Genomic DNA, 19,456 nt, shown 5'->3' with positions numbered 1-19,456 from the left:
AAAACAGCATATCTTAACACCGTTTAACGTAGCCATCTGGTTAGTTGTTTGCGCTTACATCCTCACAGACCTGGGTTCGATCCCATGTTGGGTTTAGATTTACATGGCCCAAATTTCTTTTATTACTTTTTTAACTTTTTTTGAAACTCACATTACATTTCGTTAGCATTTTATACACTACATTACCATGTTTTTTTGGTAATGTTAAACACAATGGTTTGAAGCTTCTAACCGAAAACCCCGATACGAACAGCTTAAACTGTTAAGTTTAGTCTGTTTACTCTGTTCATGAGACCGCGAGCACACCTGTGATACTCCCCCATTTGAATTTAAGAAGCGCGGCAAACGAAGGTTTCCCGCCGGCGTTTTGCAGGAAACAAACATCGGACCTAAGCACATTGACGTATCCGCTCAGGTTAGTTTTCACCATCTCAATACACTGCACCCAGTAGAATGTGGTTTTTCATACCACGGAGTGTAACACCGTTTCATGTACTTTTCCTTTAGATTTTTCACATAACTGCTTACAAGAAGCACGTAAGTGAGACGTCGTTTTCCAAACCTCTATGTATATAGGTAGCCATTAGAATGTTTTTGGACACGTAATGTTATAAGATGGTTTATCGTTCGTTTGCTTTATCTTCTCCTTTAATCACTTACCAATATGTTTTGTAAAAAGTTTGATTTTACATGATGCTTGACATATCATTTACTACGATTCTAATACATATGTATATTGTTGTTTTTAGTGTCAATTCCCTGATGAAGGGCATAGCAAAAATGCCCGAAATGCATTGGACACGCCTTGAAAGACAGTGCTTAAAAGATTAACGCTGCAAATGATTGTTTAAAACCATCAATGAGTTTTGAAAAAAAACAAAAAGAGAACTTTAATATGGAATAAATATGAACTATAATGAACATTGAATGGAAGTCACTTTCTTGTTTTCAAGGAGGGACAACAGTTTGTGTGCCAACTAAGGGATGAGACCAGAGATTCTCTGGCCTCACGTTTCAGTATCTATACTCTTCAGTGTCATCTTATTGTTCTTGGAAATGTCTATGTGGCCAGAGTTATTTTGTTGTTCTCCAACAGCCTTTATACATCTTAATGTTCTCTTATGGTTCTCACCGTTATCTCCATTTCTCATAGTTCCCCAACCATATTCCTCCTGCCTTTGTGTTCCTCAGTGTTATGCTACGCAACATCCAAGATTTCTTTTATTATAGGCATCTCACTTTTACCTACCTAAGCGTTTTCTTACATTGTTTTCTTACTTCTTGATCTCTCAGAATTCTTTAATCATAATCTTCCTTCTTCTATACTCATTAGCATATTCAGGTCTTGCTTACCGACCTGTACTATGCTCCTCCCACCTCTATATTCCTAGTGTTATTTTATGGTTCTTGCTAATTTCTCTGTAACACACAGTTCTCTTATCATGATGCTCCCACCTATGTATTTCTCAGTGTAATCTTGTAGTTCTTTGTCATCTCACTGTAACACATTTCTCTTATCATATTGCCACAACCTATATTTACTTTATTGTTCAGTTGGGGGTTCTTGCTCACCTCTTTATAACAAGGAGCTTTTCTATCATACTCTTCCCACCTACATATACGTTAGTGTTCTCTTATACATCGTGCTCACCTCTATGTAACTCTGTGTTCTCTTATCATACTGCGTCCACCTCTATAGTCTGCAATGTTCCCGTATGGTTCTTGATATATCTCTGTACTTCAGAGTTCTTTTATTATACTGCTCCCACTTCTGTGCTCCTTAGTGTTCTCTTGCAGATCTTACACCAACTTTTGTAACTAAGAGTGCTCCTATTATTCTGCTCCCCCTCTGTATTCCTAGGTTCTTTTATGGTTCTTGCTCATGTAGCTGTAATTAAGTGTTCTCTTTTCATGATGCTCCCTCCTCTATATTTAGCTATGTTATCATGTAGTCGAGTACAACGAGAAAATTGTTTTATTTTGTGAGTAATTATTTCATTTGGGGATGGCATGTTATGTTAAGCACTGTTAAAGGTATTAATTGAAACTAGTGTATTTAGTGACACCAAAATCATTTCTTGATATAATGTTTATTCTTTACTGCAGATGTACCCCTGACGAAGGCCGTAGGGCCGAAATGCATTGGGTTAAACGCATCTATATGAAGCATGGGGACTCAACGTGCTGTATTTAAAGGCTACGGCATGATACACGCATTTGTACAATGAAGTTACCGTGTTTTTACCTTCATGAACTCAATAAAACTTCCCAAAAAAATGGATTACGATGATTTTTTATCATCCAAAGGGTGGTTGCATCTTGTGTCTGATACACGTTTGATATCAGCAATATGTTAAGACTACGTCTCCCAGAGTGCTTCAGGGCATAGCATTCACCAGGATAGCACCCCAAGCGATTACATCGGATAATTTTGAGAAAACGCGTGTGCGGGTCGCACTCATTTATATCATGTAGTCTTATTCATCTGTCTCCAACTGAGTTTCATTATAATATTTCTAGAACCTATATATTTTTTAGTGTTCTGTTCTGATTCCTGCTCACCTCTTTAACTCCGAGCTTTCATATCATAATTAGGGCTCCCGGTTTTATGGTATTTATATTTTTTAACACTTCCATCTGTATTTATCCATATTTATTTTTTGGCCATTTTATTGGTATTTATCCTTTTCTTATTTTATGTTTTGAGAATAAATGGAGTCAGCAAATGGAATATTTGCACATTTATTTAACTGATAAACATGCACTCATACTTTGATGCCTGCCACATTTTAGCAAAATAAGCAGCCAAATATAACAAAACACTACCCTGACAGGTAAATGTTAGAATTACATACCAATATATGTTAACATGTACCTGTATTTCAGGGAATTTGATCCTGTTTTCAATTCCCCATGGTGTCTATCTGCTTAAGAGTTGGTCTAGAATTCATGAAGGATAATACAAATAAATACAGACAGGAAATAGGTTGTTTTCTGTCTTTATTTACCTGTAAAAATCAGTAAAAACTGCAAACTGGAAGCCCTAATCAAAATCTTCCTACCTAAATATACTTTAGTGTTCTCTTATGCTTCTTACTCATCTCTCTGTACCTCAGAGTTCTCCTGTTATTTTGCTCTCACCTCAGCATTCAACAGGGGTTTCCTGTGGTTCTTGCTCACCACCTCTTATCATACTCCTGTCGCCATCGATAAACCTCACTGTTTGCTTACAGTTCTTGCACAAACCCTGATAACAAAGTTTTCTTACCATATTCTTCCACAGTGAACAGATGCTCCACAGTAGATCCTCGCTTCCTCTGCACGCCCACTTTGTATGTTCCATGTAGAGGTTCTGAAGCCAAGGGGAACGAGAGTTGAACGAGTCCTCCCTCTGTTACTATGTCCCGCCACTGGCCCACGCGATTAATCAGCGGATCCTAAAAGGAGGACATTATTAGATTAGTGTGCAACAGGCCATAAACGTGGAACACATGATGAGTCCGGACCTGACACTCATCTCCCGCTGGGACCTGCAGTAGTTCAAATGATTGGGTTTATTTACAAGCCCATTGCGCCGCAGGTATGTCACTTTTTGTGACGCACCAGGGGCGCATTTTGCTGCCCCATTTTTACAATGACATGTAAAGCCACCCTGCATGGCTTTTTTTCGTGTCCTCATAAATACGGCCCTTTGCATGAAAAGGGCATACCATGGGTGTTGCTGTGGGTGTTCCCATGTAGCCTGGCTGATGACGGCTGAAATGCCAGAAACCGGTCCCAGGATGCTTTTTTCCGGTCCAGGGAAGGCATGGCTTTGGCAGTTCGGGCTGGACTGTTCCCATGAGGCACAGGGTCAGACTGATTTGCATATAGCCATGTCTGAACTGGGGTGGCGGAGTAAGCTAAAGAATGGTGATGGATTAAACCCAGATCAGTTGACTGGGGGTGAGTGTTTGATTTGCTCAAATACTCCGTCCATCATCCCCTTTTGTATCGCTTTGTTCCCATGTAACACCCATGGCTTCCGCTGCGTTCCCAGATTTACAACCTTTCGTAAACCTGATAATGCGTCAGAATGCTATGCCTCCTCAGGGGAGGCGTAGGGAGGCACAACCAGGAGATATGTTTTATTTTCTGCAGCACACATAAAAAGAGGAAATTACCTCTTGCGATTGTTTTTGTGCAGGAAGGAACACTCTCCCTTGAATCCATTGTCCAAGGGTGCCCGCGTTGGCGAGTGGCAGCCTATTGTGCGCCAGCACTGGGTAAAGCAAAAGGTGGCAACATATTGTAAATATGTTGCATCCCTGTGCTGTGAAAGTGACTCAGTACAGCGCAGCCAAATGGCTTGCAGTGCCCCCTTGAATCACATTCTTGTAGCTAAGGCCCCGAGTTTCTCAGATTGTTACAGTGATCCTGGCCTGGGTCATGTGCTCCTATGGAATGGGCAGCAGCTCACACTTTGTATATGAGGCTCCTGAGTATTTATTGGTGGAATGCAACCACTGAGGGCAAAGGCATCCTTGTCTTCAGAGAAATCACTGAAGAGTGACACAGTGGGATGAAATAAATGAAATATTAAAATCTTACCTCAATATATACAACAGGGAACTGGAAATCAAAAAAGAAAGGGAAAGAACATGTGTTATTATCCACACTTAGAAGGAGATCGTAAATATGATTAGTTTTTCACTCATCTACACAACACATGCCCTTTACACTTCGGTGGAGTTAGGCATTGTACCCTTCCATGCTGCTACACTGATTTCCACCTCTACGGACTCAAGCATTCATGGATATTCTCCACAAACTAGACCACTTATACTAGAATGGAGTTTCACTCATCATTCATTAAAAGTGTTGCAGCATGGTCCCCTCTAATTACTCAGGTTATTGTCCTTGCACTTTCCAGAAGTGTCACTCACTCCTCCATCTGTGGTCCACTTACTCTAGGAAATGTCACTGACCTCACACAATCATTTGGCACTTTTCTCCTATCTCTTGCCACAGACCCTCTAATGATGGTGTCCTTTCTTCTCTCCTTTGCCCCTGAGGTCAGATCCAGGACAGAACCGAGCATCTGACACATGTGAGAAGAGTCCTGTCTCTGACAGATACCCTGTCACACAAAGCTTCACTTTCCCTACAGTTCTCCTAGAGTTCCCATAGTCACAGTCAAAATCAACAGATCAGTTTAAATTTAGGAAATTGGAACTTGACTTGATAGCAGCTACTGCTCAACCAACAGGAGACTTGCTGAGATTTCTTGTCAGATATCTGGGGGCCTGATGATGAAGGCACTTACGTATACTTGAACCCTTGAAATCTGGAACCTTGAAAGGGGTATGCTATTTCACTAGCAGCAATAATAAAATGATAGTAAGCAGAGGATATTCAGTTCTGTTTTCTCAATTTGAAATAGGCAAATGGCATTTCACTTTCCATTTGCTCCTTTTCTGAGACTGCCTGGAATGTGTTCTTGTACAGAAGACTTTTATTGTTTGGATGCAGCCATAGATTTGACCTCTGGGGTTCTAACCATCAGTTGTCCACATTCAGGGCAAGGTAGAGGTTCTACTGCAGCCGTCTATAGCAGGATATTTTGAGAGCCTACAAACTTAGCAAATGATGATTTATTACAAAGGAAGAACTACAGCTGTGATTGGGCCAAGTTCATCAATCTGAAAGGCCATCAAACTTCCTTCAAAGACGCTATCATGAATCGAGACCTTAAGATCTTCGCAGAACCTAGGTAGGCTTTCTGCAATGCACTTTAAGGCCTGCTTGATACAATGACATTTCTTAAGGCTTCCAAGGATACAGGGTCACGTTATTCACAAGAAGTGCTTGACAGAGTCTGTCTACTGTAAGGTCAAGACGTTCTGCATCAGTACATAGCCTGTGGGGCAGCTTCTTTAGTTCATTGCTGTGGAGGTTCAAGGACATAGCTAAGTCATGCCATGTTTTAATAGCTTGTAGACACCTTTGAAATTGGACACTCATAGATCCAGGCTCGGTGTTTGCAAATGGAAAGGATTTACCACTAGTGGAACAGTAATGGCTTATTATCTTTCATTGGTTTGTAGACCTACCGTCTCTTTCTCTGGACGGAAGTCATCCTGCAGCGAAACAATACGGAACTGGACTGAAATAGAGAAGTTAGAGCATTAGTGCACGTTGTTACAACAAAGTTATCCATTTTTAGAATAAACCTCTAGTCCTTGGCAAACCGGGAGCACACCATTTCTTAATTTCAGGATACACATTACTTTTGTTCCTGGTGTTATTCCGGATGGGTGCCTCCTTGCGTTACAAAAGCCACAGGTGTACACAGATTTAAGGTGAAGTGAGCACGTGCAGACTGTTAGTAACTTCACCCCCACTTTCCCAGCATTCATTGTTTGTTCCTGAGAGCAATGCCTACCACTCTAGAGGGCCTACCCAGCACCAGAAAGGTTGGGGTAGGGATAGCTATAGAGATCAGTGTCCTTCACCTGAGATACCCAGGAGGACTTTTGCAGGAGGTCAGCTGTACCCTCCCTGGAGTTTAAGTTCATTCTCTCTCCTTGACAAACAATGCAAGTTGCACAATTTGCCATTCTGGAGTTTTCTGCATTGTGTAAGGAGACAGGGATTCAACACATTCCCATGCAAATGACCAAACACCCCTCTGTGTTGGTGCCAATGGGGATCTTAGCTACATACAGCATTACAATAGGGACAGTGAGTCCTGTCTACCATCTTTGGTGGGTTTGGAGAATTTTCTCTGTGTGGGCTGGTGCTTTATCATCTCTGACATCCTCAAGAGATTATGGGAGGCCCAATGCACCTACCTGATCTAAGCAGACCAGCAACTCCATTTGCATCCGTTTTGTATCATGCAGGGTAGAAAGGCTGCTAACTGCCCAGGAATAGCATCAGGCGTGCACATAGCTCTCCTCTGCACAAAAACCCACGGAGAACCCCCTCTCTCCGAAAATCCACACTCAGATGTCAGATTCTCTTGGTTCACCTGAAGAGTGGGCAGAATGTTACAACATACCTTGACCCTCTACACGTCACTGGGCTTTAACTGAGTGATACTGCTCCTATGTGATACTATTTGTGGACTTCCTGAGTTCAAGGCTGGGACTCTCTGCCACAGATGTGTTTGTCTCTATTCTCACCTGTCTGCCCTGGCTTGTAGATGGGCTTATCTGTCTGTACGAAGACCAGGTTCTCCGAGGGCTGGAGCAGGACGGATCTCCTCCCGTGGAACTCCATGGTGTCTCCCTTCCCGTGGAGAGTGACGTAGGCTACCTGGGAAGTTTCCGTCTCAGGGACCTGTGACAATAAGAAATATCACTTGTTTATCTGTTTATCTTAAACTCAAAGGTAAATCAGGCCAATATTTCTGTCCCTGGTCTACAGCAGCAAATGACAAAGCCCTGAATCCTTATCATGCTTGGGTGTTCCTCAGAGACAGATTGTCGCGGACTCACTGTGGGAGGTGACCCTGGAGACTGTCGCATCATACGCATATGTTTGCAGATAAAGTTTGGCTATAGGCTGCTTAGTGATGTGAACAGTGTTTGAGAACTCCAACACATTCTAGCAATGCACATTTCAGGTGCGGGTCACATAAAGAGTCCATTACTTAGATGTTCGGAGGTTTGGACAATTTGTGTGACAGACGGATGTATGTCACTACAATGCATGCTTTTACAACGCATGCCATTACGACGCAGGTTTTACAACGCAAGTCGTTACAACGACTTGCGTTGGGGGGCGCTGGATAGTGAATAGTTTAATTTACTATTCCAACTCCAGTCCCCGTGGATAGTAGGGAAGGTGTTGGATAGTAATTAAACTATTCCCTATCCTAGAGCGCCCCCCAGCGCAATTCGTTGTAATAACTTACGTTGTAAAAGTTGCGTCGTACTGGTAGTGCATTGTAAAAGTTGCGTTGTAAAGGATGTTTCCCGTGACAGACTGCCGCACATTAGCAATAGGACTTAGGGTGCCAATGGTGTAGGTGGAGCCCACAAAACTAATGCCCAATGGTGCTGTTGGGAGTCCACTATGGTGGATTATACAGAACTTCTCTGGTGCTGCTAGCTCAGCGTGTTTACTTTAGGGATGCTCAGTGCTGCATGAAGGACTGGCCAGCCAGATGTCTGAAAGTGGGTGTCAACACTTCTGCTTCACAATTCACCTTCTTGGTGCAGACGAGGGACCCGTGGAGCAATGAGGCGGTTGTGTCCTTCGAGGAACATTCTGACAGTGATAGCTTTGAGTGGACTAGGGTCTGCAATTGAGCTTATGGTTTTTCAGATTGAATGTGCATATAGAGGTTAGGCCTGATTACAAAGATAAATGTACATGAGAAAAGTAACTAAAATGTACATTGAACACTCTGTCTAGATTTAAATCTTGACTTTTATACTTTTCTCCATTTCCAAGTGTAGATTTACATATCTTGACTCCCTGACAGGGCCGCCTACAACATGATATACAAATGTAAAGTTACTGCTAATACCTTTTCACATGTATGTAGAGACATCTGCCACGATGGCAAGGAGCTCCTTTTGTGAAAGTATAGTGACAAATATTAACATTTATTATGCCTAAAAAATATAGAAAATATTTTAATATCAAATATACCTGTCAAACAATATAAATATATATTGCAAACACAGAACTATTAAAATAAAATGTTGCAGTAACTCATTAAACTAAATGTGTATATATTTTAATTAATTATTTAATGCACATTTAAATGAGTTAATGTGCTGTGGCATTTTATTTAAATTGTTCTAGTTCTAATATCTTTCTTTCTGTGTCTCTATATATTTACATATATATGGATGTATACATATATGTGTGTGTATATAAATACATAGATTTTGCAACTGTGAATTTTGTAAATATTAATCATATTGCTCTTTTGCGGGTGTGTGTTTGTAGTTGCCTCTCCCTCCCTAAACACCTTCTTATGTCTCCCCAAACCTCTCCCATTTTGTAGTAAGCATTTTCCATTTGTCCCTTCCATATTTACTACTAAAGCCTAGGCTTACAAGCCTGGCACTCTCATTCACAGTAGCCATGGTCTCTGCACTGAAGATAGGAGAGGTAGTAATCTCTGGTCGAGGGTTATTGAGTTGCATTTTGTAGTATATGAGCAGTCGTAACATTTCTCGCTCTACAAAATGTAGTTTTTGGTTTGGCCCCTTAGATTTATGCTGTTGTTGTTTTGATTGTTTGGGTGTTTGATCTCCTATAGCAAAGAGGCATTTCTTTCTAGCTCAAGTGGTTCAAAAGTTAACCAAAGAAAACACCACAATGTGGCAATGGCAGACCCTTTATAAATGTTATCTCAGGACTTTTAGGTTTCTGTTTGCTCCATGTAGGTAATAAACAGGCACTAACGAGGTGCATCTTTGTCCAGATAATATTAATAGATGTTGAAATTACAAAATGAAGTAATAATACACTGGCAGATTGTGCTGCATTATGTCTCCTAATAGGCCTTTTCTTGGCACAGCATTTTGTTCACCATGATGACACCTCTGGCCGTTCATTGCTGCATCCACTCAGTGTCTTTGGTTATCAAGGTTATTAGACATAAGGGATGGGAGACCAGCACCTGAGCTTTATTCATTGAGAGATCATATATCTACTGCATGGATTGGGTGTGCACTGAATGGAACAGGAGAGGGGGCTTTGGAGCAGGTGGGTGTTCCACAAGACCGAGGGAACAGATACCCCTACTTCTGAGACATGTCTAGAGGTGGGAATTCAAGCCAAACACCATGGATTAAGCTAACAGGAACGCACATAGAGAGCGTTTGGGTTTTTGCATCCCATGTGAGGCACGGTGACATATTTAAAGAGGTGATGGCGTTACTAAATTATATCCTTTATGGGACCCTGTTGCCTAACAGACCAGAGATGATGAAAAAGAGGCTGGCAGAATGGAGAAGGATGAGAAGCAGCTGACCAGGAGGGGGATCTGGGTCCACATGGTGAGGATTCACTTTGAGGGCTGGAATACCACTGAACATGGAAGGATAGGTGTGGTTATTTAGGATGGTGTAACATGTGGCACTGGCTGCAGACTGAAGGACCTTCATCCAGCATGAAGAGTCCTCATGAGGAGGCTGAAGAGGCAGAAGACTCTGAGGACTGTGGATCAGGTGGAGGCAGGTGAGAAATTCCTGGAAAGAGGTTTAGTTCAAAGTGCTTGAGGGCAGCAACCCGGAAAAGATGGTCTAAGTAAGAGGGTGCGGTCTGATGAGTGGATCGATGAACTAGTACAACTCTCAGGTTTCTTTAGATAGGAGCGGTGGGGCCGTGCTTATCATCTGTGACATGTCATTTAATGTGACGTACATCATTGCATGGGCACCTCTTAATGAAGCGCTTTTAATCCCAGATTCAAGGCCAAACCAGGGGTCAAGGCATATGGATTGTAAGGGACAAACCCAACATTTGTGCTCCACTCTAGTCTACGACAAGGAGCTCCCACGTGCCCCGCTGGCTCAAACGTACCTTCAGATCCCAGCAGTGGTCCAAGTCCTTCTCCACCACAAAGTCATGAACAAGGCTGACGTTCTGCGTCGGCTGCTCCAGAGTGATGCTCAGCCTGAGCGTCTCGTTCAAGTGCGTGAGGACCACACACGCCCTCTCCGTGTGCGTGCCATGGAGCACGGTGGGGACCAGCAGCATGTAATGCCTGAAGGGGATGCCACAGAGGCAACATGAGAATGGTCATCAATAACAATATGATAATAAGTGTTATCCATAAGTGTTATCCATAATAATGTTACCATTAATAGTAGGAGTAGCAGTATCTTGCTATTACAAATAATATTTGCATAATAATGCACTACACCTATTACTATTTGTTAGTTTTTATTACGTATGTGCTTCAGATAAATGCAAATTAGTGTGTGTGTGTGTTTTCCTTCAAAACAACAGATATGAGAACCATAACTACACTTGCCAAGTTAACTGAATTAGTTAATCGATCACTGCCATGAGCTGCAGGTAATGAGGCTGAAACCTGCCAAAGCCTTCTAAGCTTTTCACAACTCCATGGTCAATAAACTGAGTCAGTAGTGTAAGTAAACTTGAGGGGGCCCCCCTTCAAAGTGCATGAAGGCTCCCCCACAACCCAACACCTACCACTTTGGTCCTATACCCAGTCAGTGTTCTGTGCGGAGGGGGCCACTGGAGCATAGAGCCTCCACCCCACACTGAGGAGACTACTAAACTGATTTCCATCAAATTGGATAATAGTAACATCGGTCATGTTACAGCACTTAGAACAAATATTGGAATGAAAATGTTAGCTGAAGCAAAGATTGATAGTTTGGCAAAGCCTTGTTGTTGGAGTGGACTCCATCCTACTAGGGTGCTCTTATGTTTTAATGGATATTAACTCCGGGGCCTCCAGGCCAGCCTTGTTCGTGTGCGATACTCTGTGCCCTGAGGTGGGATATACCATATATTATGTGCTAAAGGACAAGTAGGTGATTTTGTGTCTCACACCTTCCTAACTTCTAACTTTATGGGAGCCGGCCAAGTGCTTCCATTTACCCTCGAAATGTGTCCAACCACTGATCTTTGAATTTGGAAATAACAATTTCTTCTAAAAGTCATTTTAGTCATATCAGTCTACAAGCTATTTTGGTGTTGCCTGGTAGCTGAATCCACAAACCAGTGTGCACTCTCACAGTGACTGACTTCCCGTGATCCAAGCAATCTGAATACTTGACCTTTGAGAAGAAAAAGTGAATAAAGTAAGCTTCAACTTAGTTCATCCATACTAATATAATAAAGAGAGAGCCCAAACCTTTGAGGCGGGTAATCTCAGTAACCACAGCACCGATCACAACACCCAATACAGCATTGGAAAGGGCAGTTGCAGCAGAAGGACATAGGCTATGCAGACGGCCACCATATATATATTTTTTTTTTGCAGATTTTTATAGCGTGAACTTGACCCGAACTGAATCAGGTATCAGAGCGCTTTACATAGCACCAGTTACGTTACATGAGGACACACATTAATTTTTGTTAGGCACGGGAGATTAAGTGATTTGCCCAGAATCACAGGATGTTTGCCGTCGTTACCAAGACTCGAACCCAGATCCCCAGGTCCGAGGTCGAGCGCCTTAGCCATTAGGCCAACTCCTCTATACATTTAAAAGGTAAAAGAACCGTGCCAGCAAAGTAGTCCCTTGTGGGCGTGTCTGCGTTGTGCTGTGGGCGTGGGCTGGGGGCGTGACTAACGCTGGGGGCGTGTGGTACGGCCATCACATCGTGGGCTGTGGGCGTGTGCTGGGGGCATGACAAACGCTGGGGGCGTGACAAATGCTGGGCGCGTGTGTCCGTCCTTCATGCCATGTGAGTCGTACATACAAGTGCCAATTACGTTGCTGTGCAGCATCAAGGGGCACGCTGGGGGCGTGAGAAACGCTGGGGGCGGGTGTCCGGCCTTCATGCCATGTGAACGCAATTGCGCCGCATCAAGGGGCACGGTGGGGGCATGAGAAACGCTGGGGGCGTGTGCTACGTTCCGCCCTTCATGCCATGTTGGTCGTACATTAATCTGAAGATCGTCTGCTGTGGCCGTGGCTGGGGGCGTGACAAAAGTGTTCACCTGGAGGCCTGGTAAGTAACGTTACTGCAGCCTCTCCTGCGTGCTGTTACTGAACTCTCTCATTCAACGAAATTACACGCGCCTGCTACCATCCACCAGGGCTCTAGCCGGGCTCAGGCGGCGGATCAGTACACTAATTACACGCGCCTGATAACATCAACCAGGGCTGTAGCTGGGCCTCAAGCGGGGGAAAACGCGCCTGCTAACATCAAACAGGCCTGCATCTGGGCCTCAATCGGGGACTGCGGGGACAATTACTGCAGCCTCTCCTACTCGCTGTCACTCAACTCTCTCATTAAACGGATTTACCCGCGGCCGATAACTCTCTCATTCAACGACATTGCACGCGCCTGCTAACATTAACCAGGGCTGTAGCCGGGCTCAGGCGGCGGATGACTACACCAATTACACGCGCCTGCTAACATCAACTAGGGGTGCAGCTGGGCCTTCTCCGTCTCTATTCTAATGAAACAAAAAATGTTGTCTACCGCGAGATTTTAAAATAAATTGCCCTTGCCAAATACACACATTAAACACATTCTATTTCATACCCGGACATCGACGGGACGGGCTGCTAGTAATCTATAAAATAGTAAGTGACAGTGTCCAAAGTTTTCATCAGAAGCCTGTAGTTGGAGCTGACAAATGTAGGGATCACCGAATACCACAGATGTGTAGTTTGGATTTCACATGATGCCTCTTTTTACCCCCCAGCATACAGACTTTATTTTGCTCATTCTGGTTCCTTTCATCCTTGCTTTCACCCTTTCTCAGTGTTTGTCTCTCTCTTCTTCCTCCATTCCTCTGTTTGTGGATTTCTCTTTCTTGCTCTGGATCAAAGTCTGATGAGGAAAAGTAAGTATAGTCCCCAAAATTGAGTACTGGTACGCCTTAACTGCAACCGCCAGCACAAATTAAGCACGTCTGCAATTAATATAAGTATTGGTGTTCTTTAATGGGCTACTAAGGGGGTCATTAGGATGACGGGCAGACTTTATCCGCCCGTCACCCTACCGGGGAAAGGGACTGCCCGCCATAAGGGCGGGGGTCCCGTGGCTAGCATTAGGATGCGCCCACCACAGTGGCGGACGTATCCTGCATTCCTACCATTGTGGCGGGCGGTGCACTCAGCACCGCTCGCCACAATGGCAGGAAGGCATGCTGTGCACTTCCATGCACAGCATGGCAGGCACCGCGCGGTGCCTGCCATGCTGTGCATGGAACTGGTACCCCCCCATGTGCACCCCCCAACCACCCGGAGTTCATGGGGGCCCGCATCGGGCCCCCAAGGCAGACTCTGCATGCCTTTCCGTGGCGGGGCATCTGAAAAAGTCCATTGTAATATGGTTGGCGGTGTCTGATAGACACCACCACCACCATATTAACCCTTTTCCGCCCAAGTCGCAAGGCGACCGGGGCGGAAAAGCGCCAGACCTTTTTTCCGTCCGCCGCGGACCCCCCCGCCATACTAACATGGGCGAGGCTCATTCCGGCTAGGATGCCGGGCGGATCGCCCCCGCCAGGCCGGCGGTGGCTACCGCCGGCCTGGCGGGGGCGATCCGCCCGCCATCCTAATGGGGGCCTAAGTATCAGTGTAAATCCAAACTAATCTATATATATATAAAAACGAATGTATGTCTGTCTGTCTCTTTGTCATTTATGCATTACTACACCATTCATCCAATCGCCATGAAACTTTGGGAAGTTGTTAAGTACACTCCCGCGAACGTTTCTGGCATATGCATTACTACACCATTCATCCGATCGCCAGGAAACTTTGGGAAGTTGTTGAGTACACTCCCGCGAGGGTTTCTGGCATATGCATTACTACACCATTCATCCGATCGCCATGAAACTTTGGGAAGTTGTTGAGTACACTCCCGCAAAGGTTTCTGGCATAAAATGTTTTTAAATATCGGCCCCCCCAGGGCCCTCATAATCTTTTGAATACTGGATTTTTCCATTTATGTATCCACAAGCATTCAAATAAATAAATAGAATTAGAACGACACTTTGAAATGTTTTCAATATTAAAATGAATAAGTTTCAATAAAAGTGACACAATGTAAATTGAATGTTATCATAACAAGTTTCCTTGACTTTCCTTTCTTCTGAGATTGCAGCAACGCGCGACGGGTAAGCTAGTTCTTTTATTAAAGCCAGATTTGCATTAAAGTTTTGAACACCTACAACAACCCATTGGTTGACCTCCTACCGTCTGCAGTTCTCAAGCCTGGACAAGACCCAGACCATAGGCATTCTCTGCCAGGTAGCATGGCACTTTCACTATATTACTTATTTCACCTTCCATTGTGCAGGTAATATCAATATATATATGTTAGAAATTGGGTCTATAGTTGGCAGAGGTACGCACCCTGTCCAAGTAGGGACATCAATCCTAGCCAGGCTAAGTCACAACACACCCTAAATGATCCTGTGCTCAGCCTCCCGGAGCTTGGCACAGAGCAGTCAGGCTTAATTTAAGAGGCAATGTGTAAAGTATGTGTGCAACACTTAAACCAGTGACACAGTGAAAACACCACAAAAAGGTTAGCAAAATAGATTATGATTTTATAAATAAAACAAGACCAAAACAATCAAACTCCATCCAGTAGAAGTTGAGGTATGAATTTTTAAAGATCAAATGCAAGAATAGCGCATAGAAGCAAATAGCGCTCAAAGAGTAAGTTGGTCGCGCTGGACTGGAACAAAGTCAAAAGTTCAGGCTACCCGCGATGCAGTGTAGGACCCATGCAGGGCCCACGGTGCAAAAGTACCTTAATCCTTTGTCGTAGCAAGAAATGCATCGATGATCTCCACACAGTTGAGGTGTTGCACCAGATTTCTCCACACAACCGCGGCAATGCGTCAGGTCTCTGAGTGAAGCAACGGTTGCAAAGTGCGGCAGTTCCGAATGTTATGCATTGGGTTTCTCCATGAGTAGAGGCGATGCATCAATCTAGTTCAGGCAGTGGCGGCGATGCATTGGTTCCGGAGAGGTGGTTAACATGCGATGTGGCAGTTCCGGGTGCGATGCACCAATCTGCTTCCTGTAATACGCGACAATGCGTCAATTCTGCTATCTTGAACAAATCCTAGGTCCACTTCCAAGGGATCAGGACCGGACGGCACCACTTGGCAGGACAAACGTACAAGCAGATGAGCTCAAGGGTTGAAATCATAGGGGTCGAAGTCTTTTGTGTCCCTGACTAAGGCATTAGGAGGCAAGCCAGCAATCCTTTGAAGTCACACTGGGTTCTAGTGGTGCAGATCCAGTCCTAGTCATCCAGTCAGGGGAATAGCAGGCAGCAGGGCAGCTCAGCAAGGCAAGAGCAGAGCAGTTATTATTCCCGGCAGAGTAGTCATAGGTCCAGAAGTGTACTCAGTTGGTGGTGTCGGAGGTCCACTACTTATACCCAGTTGTGTCTTGAAGTGAGGGAGACTTTAGAGATAAGCTTTAAACTGTGCCAGGTCCCTCCCCTTCCTGCCCTGGCTCCAGACTCACTACAGAGGGTATGCAGCTCTTTGTGTGGGAAAGGCATAATCCTTTCAGGTGCAAGTGTCGGGTCCTCCCTCCCATCCAGCCCAAGACGACCCATCAACCAGGTGATGGGCCATCAAGCACAAATCTGCACATTTCCTTCTTCTCAGTAATACACAATGTAGTCAACTAATATGATTTGCTGATGTACATTTAAAAACAATTGTGTTTTTCCCAAAATCATAATTCTGATTTTTGCGAGCAGTGGCATCTTTGATAGTTATCTTTAGAGTGGGGTCACACAAGGGGCGAGCGATACAGAGATAAAACTGGTGGGTCCCCCTTCAGCGGACCATCATGAAGATCTTGCGTGCATGCCATGTGGATCAGTGTGAATGTTAGTTGATAGTATTGCATAACTCAATAATACTCCTCTTTTCTACCTCACAATGATAGATGTGTGAGTTTAATGTATGAGGAAGACATCCAGTTGAGCTTCCCAAGCCTTGCCCCATCCTTCTCCTGTCCCATCTCCACCCCCCTTCTTTCTAATCTAATCTTCCTGGTCTTGGGTATCCATCTGGGGGAGTTCAACTTGCAAGTGTATGTTGTGGTGCCACATAATCAAATACATAATTAAATAAATTACGTTTTCTTATTACAGACAGTGACGAAGTGTATTATCATTTCTTTTGAGTTCAGGCAATGCTGATGCTTGTACACTACCACTGTGACAAAACCAGGAAGGGATCCAACTTTTGGGCTGCCTTGAGGGCCAACAACCCACCCCTTTACTACTAAAGAAGCCATCTAGGAGTCTAAGAATGAAGACATGTGGACGAAAAACAGCTGTGTCAAGCTGGCTTACGTTGAAAGCCGAATATGGATTGGGGTGAATTAAGTATTTCAAGAGACTTGTGAGTGACCTCGCGTCAGCCCTAAGAGCTTGTCAACAAATGTCCTCACTGGGTAGTTCATTCATTTAGCTGGAAATACTTTGTGTGAAGCCTAATGCCACACTGTGGGGCATATTATCAAGCCCTTTATCACTGCGGTATCAGCACGTTTCTGCCGATAACGCGGCGATATTCGCATCGCCCTATTATCAAGGTAGCATTAAGGCAATTAACGGAGCTTAAAGCCACGGTAATTGGCTTAATGCGGCCTTGGAAATAGGGCCCCTTTCACGATAAACTTATCGTGAAAGGGGGCGTGAAGTGGGAGTTGCAGTGAGCATTCCAACGCAACACCCATTCACTTTGACGCTGCCACCTATTATCAAGCTTGGCGATAATAGGTGGCAGCACCGAACTTAAGAACAAAAAAATCCTAGGGGTATATTCACAAGAACGTGTGATAACTACTGCAAGAGTAGCGTAATGCAACTTTCAACATCGCAGCCTATTGCGGGAAAATAACCCAGTGTTAACGTGGAATTCACAAGGCGGTAGCATGCTTTAGACACCAGATAACGCGACAAATGTCCAAGTGCAAATCAACGCCACGCTGCAAAAATGCGATAAGCGAACACAAAAAAACATGCAATGAGGCCAACCGCTGTACAAAAAGAAGCGAAAACCAGCCACAGACCTGCAAATCCCATGCGTCTGGTGGGACAATACACCATAAAAACCCCAGGACAAATACACCATAAACAAGCCAAAGCAGGTAGCAACATGGATGCACCCTGACCCAGCGCAGAGGCCAACCCGAACCCCAAAACCCCCACAGAATACCAGCAAGGAACAATGGGGTCGGAGAAGGACAAGGAGAAGAGGGAGAGGAAGACGGGGTGCAGACCGCAGGAAAACAAGACCAGCATCACAGAGGTGACAGGACACTACCAGCAACTGACCCACAAGTTAACCCCCTGGAATGCAGTCAGAGTGCCGAGGAGGCCAATCCAGGAGGCCAATAGGCGACGGCATGACGTGACAACCTAAACCAGGTACCAACCCGCTGCCAACAGGAAGGCAGCAACGACAACAGGAGGTGGCAGTCCAGCGCCACAGGAGAAGCTGGAGGAAACCCAGCCCACAATCATCAGTGTGGAGATGGTGCAAGGAGTACAGACACTGCTCGAGCGGACCTGACAACACCAACAGGGAGTGCAACGAACAGGGCCTAGGGGAACGGGGGAAGATGGGCACAGTGGCATACATGAACAAGGCATAGCACACTACGCACCCACAAACACCCAGAATCATGTCTCAGATACCCTTGGCACACTGAAGAAAACACATAACCTGATCATTGACGACAACATGGAACTAGGCGCTTATCAGACACTGCAGAACAGAATATACAAGTGGCTCCGCACATGCACCAAAATATGCCCACAACAGCTGACACAGCCGGTCACAATGAAACTGAAATGTACGTGTACGATTTCACATTCATCATGTAGTCAAAATGTACACTTACCCGCAGAAGAAACCATCACCCCCAAACAATTACAATGTACACTGCCATACAGTCTGCACGCAAACTAGCAAAATGCGCCAACATATATGTCAACACAAAGGCAACATGCACCTCCCCTTCACATCGCAGAGGGGCACACAACACCTGCAGCAGAGCACATAATACAACACATCAGGGATGCAGGAGAGGACCACCACACCATCGACACCGCCGCCCTACAGCAGCACATGGATATCCCACTTAAACCCCCCCCCCCCACCAGGACCCGGACAGCCAAGCTACTCCGAGGAGAACACCGAGCCTGCAACAGACCACATAGCAGGAAGCACCCGCAAGCACAGCTGGCTCACAACACTTCACCCACCCACACATCGCACCCCAGTGGCATGTGTCAGCACGCCAAAAGGAGGTGGCCCAACAGGTGTGGGTGGGAGCCGAACCCATGGAATGCGAACAGGACACACGTAGGGGTTTATCACCCTTCAGGGCCCACCCACACCCCACTAAGGAGACCCACACTGCCATAGAGACACATGCAGAGGCACATTCACTGCACAGAACCACACCCAGGGGAGCGCAAATAGCAGTCACACATCCATGTTGGCTCTGCATACGACGGCCCTGGCCACTCCCCTCCTGAATTGAGTGGGTGACCACAAAGCTACATGTCCAAGCCCCAACCTGCTGCCTCCGGTGACACGTCTGCATCCGATGCACACAGCACAATGTAAAGTTCTAGGGCCCAGGGCTCACATGCACACTACAAGTCCACAGGGACACACACAGAGATCATGTTGAACTGGCTACAGGCACATGCGCCTGGTCCCTTTACTGGCAGGGCCACATTTACAGTGACGCCTGTCGTGGATGTGTGTGGGGCGAGTGCAAGCCAACTCGCACGGAAT

The 19,456-nt window shown here is 45.0% G+C and overlaps 1 protein-coding gene across 1 annotated transcript in view; it reads right to left on the bottom strand.

The window, feature by feature from the left end:
* The window catches only part of LOC144767997 (alpha-2-macroglobulin-like), a 190,053-nt gene that overhangs the window by 145,946 nt on the left and 24,651 nt on the right, over positions 1–19,456 (bottom strand). Inside the window, exons 2-6 of the mRNA XM_078651388.1 lie at positions 10,531–10,714; positions 7,167–7,323; positions 6,093–6,145; positions 4,591–4,611; positions 3,269–3,437 (exon numbers count right to left, since the gene is read on the bottom strand). Coding sequence (XP_078507514.1) covers positions 3,269–3,437; positions 4,591–4,611; positions 6,093–6,145; positions 7,167–7,323; positions 10,531–10,714 — 584 coding nt within the window. The remainder of the gene's footprint in view (positions 1–3,268; positions 3,438–4,590; positions 4,612–6,092; positions 6,146–7,166; positions 7,324–10,530; positions 10,715–19,456) is intronic.

This window comes from Lissotriton helveticus, chromosome 7 (assembly GCF_964261635.1).
Source record: "Lissotriton helveticus chromosome 7, aLisHel1.1, whole genome shotgun sequence".
NCBI lineage: Eukaryota > Metazoa > Chordata > Amphibia > Caudata > Salamandridae > Lissotriton > Lissotriton helveticus.
Note: the sequence above shows the minus strand (reverse complement) of the source record. Positions and strands in the feature narration are given on the sequence as shown.